Consider the following 11,791-nt stretch of genomic DNA (forward strand, 5'->3'; position numbering starts at 1 on the left):
TACAGAGCATACAAGCAACAAGCACATGCGAAAGCTTAACTTGTCTGAGTACAGACAACTACAAATGGAAAAGGCTGAGAAAGCCGTGTGTCCACTAAACCGTGGCCGATGCCCCCTGCCACGCGCGCGATCTGAGTCATGCGTTCTGATTGGCCAGAACCCAAACCCCACGGATCGTACGTCGGCACCGTTGGATTCTTCTTGATCGAACGGCGATCCTCATCCCTTTCGACAACACATGCAGTTCCGGTTGTGATTTTATTTATATCCATGAATTGCACGTTGCAAAACAAAAAACACGCTTCATGCTGCCTGATGTTCTGGCCCAATCTGGCCGCAGTCAACCCTCCCAGGTTCGACTTGCCACGTCCACAATCCCTATTTGAAACACACTCAAGGTTTAAAATAGCGGAAATGTTAACGCCCACACGTGTGGGCATTAGCCATCTCAACCACACGCCTCCATCGCCGTCCAGCAGTATCTGCACGAATCTTGGCATGTTTTGACTGATTTTGTGTGCCACGTAGGACAAGGCGTGTGTGTGGTGTGTGAGAGAGGTCGCCCACACATCCGTTTTACCACACTAAGGGGCCGATGTATGGGCGTTTAGCAGTTCGCCCACACACCAGTTTTCAGTCACGCACAAGGGCTAGTGTGTGGGCGTTTGCCATCTCGCCCACACGCCCGCCTCCTCTCCCACACCCAAGCTGCCAGTTGCCATGCGTTTTGCAGTGTACATGGCAACTGCCCTAGTGTGATTGCAAGAAGATGGCAACTCTCTCTTTTTTTACCCCGAACATGTCAGTTGCCATATATTTTGCATGGTACATGGCAAACTGCCCTAGCATGCACGTAAGCAGATGGCAACTCTTTCTTTTTACATGACAACTGCCCTAGCGTGATTGTGAGCACATGGCAACTCTCTCTTTTACCCGAACATGTTTTTTTGCCATGCTTTTTTTTAGCGCTACATGGCAACTGCCTAGTGTTAGTAGGTGGCAACTCCTAAAGTTTTGAAATCATGGCAACTGCAGTAGACCAGACCACACATGGCAACAGCTGTAGTTGTCCAAAAAAATGGCGATCTGGAACTTTGACCTGAGATGGCAACTGTAGCTGTCCGACATGGCAACCGTAGTTCAGCGACATGGCAACTGCACTTAAACGAACATGGACGAGGGTCCGGCCCATGGCAACTGCGGACGCGCGGTAAAGTGTCACGTGGGGCGTGCGGGACCACGAGGTACGAGGCCTGACGTACCGGGCGTGTGGGCGTTATCTATTTTGCCCACATGCACGCGTGTAAGCGGGACCGGGAGGAAAAAAGAGAGGCGTGTGGGCACTAGTTGTTTTGCCCACACGCCCACACACAGGCGTGTGGGCTGGTCCTCTTAGGCATCACACAGAACGTGTGGGCAAATCCCTTAACGCCCACACGTGTGGCAGTTAGCGGCGTCCTAAAATAGACCGGGATTAAATAGCTTAGTGTGCTGATTTTAGAGATTTAAAATTCAGGGTTCGGTTTAGCTTCCGTCTGCAAGTTTAAGGTTTTTTTTTTTTACTTTTTCCCGGTAACTTCACTCACCGGTGGACCACTGCCTGAAGAATACTCCGTCTCACTGCCCAAGTGGCACAAACGGTCAACACCGGCGCACGGCCGAGCTGGTGCACCATGCCCAAAGAAATCGCACGCCCGGTGCCGCCGCACGGTCGCTGCCGCGGCGCGGGGTGAGGCGAGCGCGCGCCGAGCTCATGGCTGTACGCCCGCGCCGCTTCCCCGCACGCAACCGCCTCGCGCCTCCTCCTCTTCTTAAGTCTTAACGCGCCCCTCCCTCCATCAGTCCACTCCCCCAACCCCCCTCCCTCCTCCACCGCAACGGAACCATGGCTCTCGCGGCCGCCGCCGTCGCCGCCGCGCGCCCCTCCCCGACCGGCTTGCCCCGCCCGTTATGCCGCGCCTCCGCGCATCCGTGCCGCCCTCGGCGGTTCCGGCTGGAGGCGAGCTTGTCGGCCTCCACGCCGGCGCCCGCGCCGGCGACAGCGGACGAGGGGGCCGCTGCGGGGCCGTGCCCCGTGGTCAGGTTCGACATGGCCGACTTCACTGTCGCCGACCGCGTCAGCGTCGGGCTCCACGGACGGGTTGGTGTTTAGCCCCACTGATTCGCTCTCCAACGCGCTAATTCGGTCGCGCTTCTCCCTTGTTGCTAATAATCGGCGATTTGCCTTTTCTGCTACAGTCCGATGAGATGATCTTCGAGGCCACGGTGCGCGATCCTAGCAGGTCGGTCAGCGGCATGGAACACACTGGACAGTACGAATTCTTTGAACCCACAATCATTACCTTTTTTTTTAATTCAGTGAGCTGTACGGGTCGACGGTGGTGTTGCGGCAGCTGACTAGCTCACAGGCGAAGCGGAGGGGCCGCCGCGCGCTAGAGGTGGATTTTTTTTTTCCTGTTAAATTCTGGTGCTGTTTAGTGCGTTTGGAATATATGGGGAACTATCTGGCTGAGCACGACTGGGTTGTGTTCGTGTTATCACAGGTGCTCAAGAAGCTGGCCCATCGCCAGATGATGTACCACTCTTACGCGATGCAGGTCCATGGCTACGTCACTCCGAGCAAGGCCATGGAAGAGGGTGATAGTCCGCTTGTCTTGGTGCACGGGGTTAGAGCTTTTGCCTTAATTTCCTCGAGCTGACCTTGTTTCAAGTTTAATGTGGAAGTAGGAGTATCATTTTTCATGATCTCATTTTCATGTCAGGGCCTGCCTGGGTTTAGCCGTTTAGGGGTGTTTCTAGTCTAGATGTAATTGCTACTTTAGGTTTGTTTGTTCTTGCTGGATTGAGCAATGTGCTGGTATAATCGTTATTTTACAATAAAAAATATGTTAATGCAGTACCATGGGAGTTACTCCTTGCGTCACTGGTTGCAACTCTCGGATTGGCTTCCAACCTTGGAAGCAACATTAGCATTGGATGAAGAACAAGTAAGGAGGGTAGGAGATGATTCGGTTGGAGGGCCTGCTGTAACTCGGCAGCTGCGTTTAATCAGGATATTGATGAGAGACCTTCTGATTGGTGTAAGCTTCAAAAGTTAAAGATTTTTTAATGTTAATCAGTTACCAGTTGATCTAGACTGAAGATATGTCTTACTTTATGCAGGTAAATTATCTGCATAGCCATGGAATGGCGCATACTGAGCTTAGACTGGAGAATGTTCATGTAAGCCCAGTAGACAAGCATGTCAAAGTAAGCACCATTTCCTTATATTCTTGTTACACAGGTGGTTGTATTATGTCCTTGCAATCATGCTTAGGTTACTGGGAACATTAATAAATCAATGTCATTTGGCCCATTTCATGTAATACAGTTGAACTACTAAAGATAACATTCCCGTTTCATCATGATTTTGCATCAGCGTGTATTAATCATTTCCGTTTAACCGTGTATTCATATTTTGATTTGCTGACATAAGTGAGATCGTGCTCAGTACAACTCTCTAGTATATTTTCCCTCTATGTGTTGATTGATGACAAAAGTACTATGTCATCCTACTCTGTGCTTTTTCTGAATCATCCATATGAAAAGAATTAGCTGCTGCCTCAGATAATAGTAGGTGAGGCGTTCCGAGCAAGCCATTCCTCATGTAAATAACTGAGTACGACATTTGAGTGCATTCTTTAAGCATGCCGGTATACATAAGTGCACTCGTATCACTTGCCACATGTGTATTCGTCTTGTTAAGGTACAAAATAATTGAACTGAAAACCTGACCCCAGGTTCCACTGATGAGATGGAACCAGGGAGTGATCTCCTTGTTTATCTGAAAAAATAAATTTTAATCAAACCAGACCATAAAGGTAATGTGTGATTAAACCCTGCAAAGTTTGCACATTCTGTGTGTCCCAGTGTTCCGTAGCTTTCATTTCATCTAAAGTTAAAACGGTCGATCAATTTCATGTTTTCTTCATCATTTTTAGGTTGGTATTCTTGGGAATGCTGTTGATTTTCATGACAATGACCCCAGCAGCAGTGCAGTAGCAAGTAACAATGAGAGGCGGAAAATGATGATAGCATTTGACATGAGGTAGGTTTGGGAGCTTCTGTTTACAGTTAACAGTAGTTAATATGTACACATATATACTAGTACTCCCTCCGTTCCTAAATACTTGTCTTTCTAGGCATTTCAAATGACTATCACATACGGATGTATGTAGACATATTTTAGAGTGTAGATTCACTCATTTTACTCCGTATGTAGTCACTTGTTGAAATGCCTAGAAAGACAAGTATTTAGGAACGGAGGGAGTATTAGATAAAAAGTATTAAACTGTTTTTTCTCTAGATGCGTGGGCTTCATAATGGCAAAGATGGTTTTGAGAGAGCTCATGGATTCATCGACATTCCAAAAATTCAAGTCATTCTTGAATAAGGTTTGTCTTGTGCATCTTTTTGAGTTATATCGTTTCTGCCATATTTTATTCCCTCCTTGTCCTTGCAAATATTTGTGTTCATCATTGTATTACAGTTTAGCACTTTGCATTCTAACCCTGAAGGTTCAGGCTGCTATTTGGTAAAAAATGCATGGAAATAAAGAAAGAAGTTAGGGAAATACCATCCTAAGCTAATAATAAGGCATATTTAATGAAAACATGGCCCCCATTTCTTGTCGAATACACATATTTTTTGTTAAAGATAAAAGGACAAAACAGCTATATAATTACAAAGTCACAAGGACAAGGACATGTCGTTCCTTAAGGTACAACAACAACAACAAACAACAACAAAGCCTTTAGTCCCAAACAAGTTGGGGTAGGCTAGAGGTGAAACCCATAAGATCTCGCGACCAACTCATGGCTTTGGCACATGGATAGCAAGCTTCCACGCACCCCTGTCCATAGCTAGTTCTTTGGTGATACTCCAATCCTTCAGGTCTCTCTTAACGGACTCCTCCCATGTCAAATTCGGTCTACCCCGATCTCTCTTGACATTCTCCGCACGCTTTAGCCGTCCGCTATGCACTGGAGCTTCTGGGGCCTGCGCTGAATATGCCCAAACCATCTAAGACGATGTTGGACAAGCTTCTCTTCAATTGGTGCTACCCCAACTCTATCTCGTATATCATCATTTCGGACTCTATCCTTCCTCGTGTGGCCACACATCCATCTCAACATACGCATCTCCGCCACACCTAACTGTTGAACATGTCGCCTTTTAGTCGGCCAACACTCAGCGCCATACAACATTGCGGGTCGAACAGCCGTCCTGTAGAACTTGCCTTTTAGCTTTTGTGGCACTCTCTTGTCACAGAGAATGCCAGAAGCTTGGCGCCACTTCATCCATCCGGCTTTGATTCGATGGTTCACATCTTCATCAATACCCCCATCCTCCTGCAACATTGACCCCAAATATCGAAAGGTGTCCTTTTGAGGTACCACCTGCCCATCAAGGCTAACCTCCTCCTCACACCTAGTAGTACTGAAACCGCACATCATGTACTCGGTTTTAGTTCTACTAAGCCTAAACCCTTTCGATTCCAAGGTTTGTCTCCATAACTCTAACTTCCTATTTACCCCCGCCCGACTATCGTCAACTAGCACCACATCATCCGCAAAGAGCATACACCATGGGATATCTCCTTGTATATCCCTTGTGACCTCATCCATCACCAAGGCAAAAAGATAAGGGCTCAAAGCTGACCCTTGATGTAGTCCTATCTTAATCGGGAAGTCATCAGTGTCGACATCACTTGTTCGAACACTTGTCACAACATTATCGTACATGTCCTTGATGAGGGTAATGTACTTTGCTGGGACTTTGTGTTTCTCCAAGGCCCACCACATGACATTCCTCGGTATCTTATCATAGGCCTTCTCCAAGTCAATGAACACCATATGCAAGTCCTTTTGCTCCCTGTATCTCTCCATAAGTTGTCGTACCAAGAAAATGGCTTCCATGGTCGACCTCCCAGGCATGAAACCAAACTGATTTTTGGTCACGCTTGTCATTCTTCTTAAGCGGTGCTCAATAACTCTCTCCCATAGCTTCATTGTATGGCTCATCAGCTTAATTCCACGGTAATTAGTACAACTCTGAACATCCTCCTTGTTCTTGAAGATTGGTACTAATATACTCCGTCTCCATTCTTATGGCATGTTGTTTGCCCGAAAAACGAGGTTGAAAAGCTTGGTTAGCCATACTATCGCTATGTCCCCGAGGCCTTTCCATACCTCATTGGGGATACAATCAGGGCCCATCGCCTTGCCTCCTTTCATCCTTTTTAAAGCCTCCTTGACCTCAGACTCCTGGATTCTCCGCACAAAACGCATGCTGGTCTCATCAAAGGAGTCGTCCAGTTCAATGGTAGAACTCTCATTCTCCCCATTGAACAGCTTGTCGAAGTACTCCCGCCACTTCACCAAGAGTTGGCCTGCTCCGTCCTTGATGCATTTGACTTGACCAATATCCCTCGTCTTCCTCTCTCGGATCTTGGCCATCTTATAGATGTCCCTTTCGCCTTCCTTCGTGCCTAACCGTTGGTATAGGTCCTCATATGCCCGACCCCTTGCTTCACTGACAGCTCGCTTTGCGGCCTTCTTCGCCATCTTGTACTTCTTTATGTTGTCTGCACTCCTATCCAGGTATAAGCGTCTGAAGCAATCTTTCTTCTCTTTAATCGCCTTCTGGACATCATCATTCCACCACCAGGTATCCTTATCTTCGCTTCTCCTTCCCCTGGACACTCCAAACTCCTCCGAGGCCACCTTACGAATGCAAGTCGCCATCTTCATCCACACATTGTCCGCATCCTCTCCTTCCTCCCAAGGGCCCTCCTTAATGACCCTCTCCTTGAACGCCTGAGCTACCTCCCCCTTGAGCTTCCACCACTTCGTTCTAGCGACTTTGGCACGCTTATCCCACTGGACACGAATCCGAAAGCGGAAGCCAGCAACCACCAGCTTATGCTGAGGTACAACACTCTCTCCAGGTATCACCTTACAGTCTAGGCACGCACGCCTATCTTCTCTTCTCGAGAGGATGAAATCAATCTGGCTAGAGTGTTGGCCACTACTAAAAGTCACCAGATGTGATTCTCTCTTTCTAAAGAGGGTGTTAGCTACAATCATGCCGTAGGCTAGAGCAAAGCTTAAGACATCTTCTCCTTGGTTCCTGATGCCATAGCCAAAGCCCCCATGCGCCCCTTCAAAACCTGTGTTAGATGTACCTACGTGGCCATTGAGGTCTCCTCCTATGAAGAGCTTCTCGCCAATCGATACACTCCTAACCATGTCTTCCAGGCCTTCCCAGAACTCCCCCTTGGTGTTCTCATTGTGGCCTACTTGCGGCGCATACACGCTGATAACATTGAGAACTAAGTCCCCAACTACCAGCTTGACCAGGATAATCCGGTCCCCACGTCTCTTGACGTCTACCACTCCATACTTGAGGCTCTTGTTGATCAAGATGCCTACGCCATTTCTGTTTGCAGTCCTCCCCGTGTACCACAGCTTGAAGCCAGTATCCTCCACCTCCTTCGCCTTTTGTCCCCTCCATTTGGTTTCTTGGACGCAAAGGATATCAACATCTCTCCTCACCGCTGCATCAACTAGCTCCCAAAGCTTCCCTGTCAGAGACTCTACGTTCCAGCTACCTAAGCGAATCCTCCTAGGCTCAGCTAGCTTCCTTACCCTTCGCACTCGTCGAGTCAAATGCGAAGACCCTTGCTCATTTTCCACTACATGCGGGCGCGGATGTAGTGCGCCACTAAGGATGCGACGACCCGATCCTCGCTCACTTGCCACCGTATAAGGATCAAGATACGGCGCGCCACCGGGGTGTGACGGCCCGGCCCTTGCCCATTTTCCACCACACCCGGGTTCCCATGTGGCGCGTCGCTGAGAGGGTTACGCCCCAACGAAAATCTTTTGGGTTTCATCTCCATTAGAGTGGCTGAGCTTTTACGTTGGCTCGCCAAGCCTATCACAACCCTCCTCCTTTACCCGGGCTTGGGACCGGCTATGTTGAGACAACATAGGCGGAGTTATGTCGTTCCTTAAGGTATTCTACCAATTATACAAACTAAGCAGTTCGTGCCTCATTCCCTTCTGGCGGTCGGGCATGCCAACATGGACTTATAATGTTTAATTAATATTGGAGATTCCATGTTGCTAAGTGTTCTGTTGCAAGATCATGGATGTCCTCTGACTTAATTTTATACTCTGTTTAGTTCTGTTTGAGATCTAACACCACATGTTTTTGCAAGCGATTTCAACTCTGTTAGTTTCTAGAAATATCAATGGTGGAACTAAAAAAGCTATGACTTCATGATCAGTATCTCATATTGCAGGGAAATGATCCATCATGTCTGCGTGAGTTCCTTTTACCGATTCTAAGCCAAAATTCTCCATCTGGGAATATTGGTCTGCAGGTAAGAATTTGTATTTACGGTATTACCGTCAGCATATTATTTCTTGAAGTTGTCTGATGATACTGGGGTTTACTCTTGCTATTTCTTAGATGCTAGATAGGCACTGGGGTGCTGGTTGGAATCTTTTGGCCTTATTACTGGCAACAAAATCTGACAAAAGGATAAGGTAAGACTAGTCCTACTGTTGGTAAGCTAAAGTTGCAGATTTACAACAGGTTTGTATCTACATTAGATGAATAATTGGAAATTCTCACTTTGCTGTATCAACTTAATTTACAGTTGTGTCGATGCACTGCGTCACCCCTTCCTTTGTGGACCTAAATGGCGTATAAGTCCAACAGTGAATGTCGTACGCTGGGGCTTGGGATCTACTGCTGTCCGCCTGGCTGAAGATTATATTTATGGGCATCATCAGGTATTATTTTTGTCGCAAAAAATGGATGACTCAACCTGCATCTCCATCCAAATGTTCACAAGATGCTTGAGTGTCAATCCAAAATGAACCTGATATTTTTACTGAAAGCTATCATTTGTTTGATACTTGTATGAAGAAGTATGGTGGAACTCCAGTTAACTTATTAAGCTTCCTTTATCATGTTTACAGCGTAGACGGTTAGCATATTTCATTGAGTTGATGGAGGTGCTAAACCCTAATTCAAGTACAGAGGTAATTGTTCCTGCTCCAGGTCCTGATAATTATGAATACCATGCGAGGTGAACTTTGTTCTGAGCTAATTGTTTACCTGGGGCATAGTTTCTTCATTACAGCAATTGTTAGGGTGTATGTGTGATAAGTTCACTTGATATATTCGTTACATTCTGAGCGCGTGTGTCCTCAGTATAAGGAAGTCGAGAGAGATCATATATATTTTGTATATGTGATGGTTCTACTTAGTTGGTATCAATCTATTTTCATTTATTTCATATATTCCTTTCTGCTTTTGTTTGCTCAGAATTGGCTTCGCCTCCTACCTGGTCGCTGGTGCCTCTTATACTGCACTGGAAGGCACATCGGTCTAACACTTCGTCAGCCTACCCCCAGAGTCCTCATCAGTGATGCGTTCCTCACATTCGCCGAAGCCCCAGAATCTGTGGATCCCATTTTATCTCTGACCTCAGATATTGGTTTCAAAATCATGCCGGAATCCGACTGGCCCCACGACAAATCTGGAACCGAAGGAAATCTGTCAGTTACCACATCGGCAAGGATAACTCCTGGGAGGATTTACACCAATGCCGAGGATGGTAAAGAGAGTAGTAGTAGGATTACATCTTCCAGATATCTTGGCGGTAAATGGGGAAAAGCCGCAAAGATGAAGCAACTGCCAGCCAGCCTCCCCACCGCTAGCGTTAACGTGGACGAGAACGACGTCGACGTGTCCATGAGTTGCGGCTCAACTTTGAAAGTCAAGTCTGCACGCAAAGTGCTGCAAGAGGTCCGTACGCAGACGCCACCGGAGATGTTCGACCTGTCAAAGATTGTTTGCGGTACATACATTGATTCAAGGTTGATGGTTCTTCGCGGTGTTAATGGGTCGGCTTTACTTTTCGTTAGATCAAATCGTACGTCTGACCCCTGAGGAGCATATTTGTAACCCATTGTCTCCTGTAGCATTCTTGTATTGTAGGTGTACATTATTCATTTTTAGCAAGTGTACATAATAAAGGTTCTAGAAAAAAATCAGAGTGTTATGTTAAAATTATACTAGTATATTACATAGACTGAGATTCTACACAATCTTGAGAAAGGGACTTTTTTCTGTAGAAACACACATGATTTTATACTCACAACCATTACAGGTACACAGCTTTGGATCCATGATCCACGAAATTAAATTACAAAGTAACTTCTACAACTAAAAGATACAATAAAATATCCTGGAGGCTTCCTGACTGTCTACTACTATAAGGTTAGTCTGGCTCCGGCAAGGGAGGGGCGATGATGGCGGTGCGCCTTCGGCTCACTCCAGTGCTTGTAGTCGTCGTTAAGTGGTCCACGAACTTAGTTGTAATTTTTATTATCTTTGGTGTTCTTTGGATTGCCATGATCGAAAATGAATATATTAAAAGTTTCCCATGCAAAACAAAAATACCATGAAGACTGCGGTTAGATGGGAATAGCAGTATTGAATTGCCTATCCAAAAGATGAGGAGTCGTGAGCAATGAACGCACTTGGACCGGGGATGATTTTGTAGAAGTGCAAGTCGTCGAACCACAAAATTACCACAATGTAGATGAAATATTCAAACTCCAGGAAAAAAATAAACAAACAAAAGCTGACACAATAACATAAACTCGTCATATTCGAATAATCATCTATACGAAAACGCATGCCTCTCTAGCCTATGGCACTGCCACAAAGAACATAGTTAATTGCTGAAAATCACCACATTTGTGGTTAGGATAACGGACCGCCACCATTTTTTTTGTCAAAAATCACAAAAATACACCCCTTCTACGGCAAGTAACAAATCGTACTAATTCAGAACTGATCCGCGTCTAACAGTGGAACTCGCCAGTTGGCCCCACATGTCAGGCTGATTTGGCATGCCTACATGGACAATACACTGAGGTGGAAGATGGCCCTACCAGTCTGCCCCTCATCTATTTTCACCCATTTTCTATTCTTCCACAGTCAACGGCGGCTGGAGGCAGCGGCGCTGTAGCCGGAAGTTGGGTCGGCGGTGGGTTGGACGAATCGGAGCTCCAAGGACAGAGCGGCGACGCGCCTCAGGGGAAAGATGGTGGATCCCAGGAGCCAGATGCTCCTGGGATCCACCATATGTTTAGGCCATTGTTTTAATTACTTTAGGGCATTTAAACACCTTGCAAAAATGTTGGTTCACCATCAATATTAACAAATGAATAATTGCCACATGATGAACATTTTATTTTTGATATTTGAAAACTTATATAGGTTGACTAGATTTTGAATTTTGAATTCGAACAGGATTGAATCATCGCGAGATTAACAACAGTAATCGTGGTGATGTGTCATCATTAATAGAGGGTTACTGTAGCTTAATTATCCGGGCGTCACATCCTCTCTCTTAGGAAAATAGAATAAAACAGAAAAAAAACCTCCATCTCCATGATGGAGCACAGAGATCCCCAGTCTCCAACTTATGGTCTGCGCTCATTCACTATTTGCCTCCATCCTTCGATTTTGAGGCATCCATTTGGTTGATTTTCGGTCAAGTATGTATATTTAAAACTGGTCCTCAAAGGGGAAACAATTGTCGTCTCACCTTCGACATCCATCAGCAGAGGCAATTCTTTTTCATGAAGCTTTCTACTAAACTTGGAAAAATTAAATTCATGAGACTCATCACCAAAACTAACACCGACAGTTTGTTTCTCAC

The 11,791-nt window shown here is 46.2% G+C and overlaps 1 protein-coding gene across 2 annotated transcripts; it reads left to right on the forward strand.

The window, feature by feature from the left end:
• Positions 1-1,742: 1,742 nt before the first annotated feature.
• On the forward strand, positions 1,743-10,166 carry LOC123078698 (probable plastid-lipid-associated protein 14, chloroplastic). 2 transcript variants are annotated; one of them, XM_044501288.1, is made up of 13 exons: positions 1,830-2,140; positions 2,239-2,282; positions 2,360-2,438; positions 2,544-2,666; positions 2,898-3,080; positions 3,163-3,249; positions 3,981-4,087; positions 4,346-4,433; positions 8,348-8,428; positions 8,518-8,594; positions 8,708-8,843; positions 9,033-9,095; positions 9,382-10,166. In XM_044501288.1, exons 1-13 carry the CDS (start codon positions 1,886-1,888, stop codon positions 10,006-10,008), a joined length of 1,950 nt encoding a protein of 649 aa, XP_044357223.1. In that variant the 5' UTR covers positions 1,830-1,885; the 3' UTR covers positions 10,009-10,166. The 2 variants fall into 2 exon arrangements, with proteins under 2 accessions (XP_044357225.1, XP_044357223.1); XM_044501290.1 differs by lacking the exon at positions 2,544-2,666 and having other exon boundaries at positions 1,743-2,140.
• The last annotated feature ends 1,625 nt before the right edge of the window (positions 10,167-11,791 follow it).

This window comes from Triticum aestivum, chromosome 3D, assembly GCF_018294505.1.
Source record: "Triticum aestivum cultivar Chinese Spring chromosome 3D, IWGSC CS RefSeq v2.1, whole genome shotgun sequence".
Lineage (NCBI taxonomy): Eukaryota > Viridiplantae > Streptophyta > Magnoliopsida > Poales > Poaceae > Triticum > Triticum aestivum.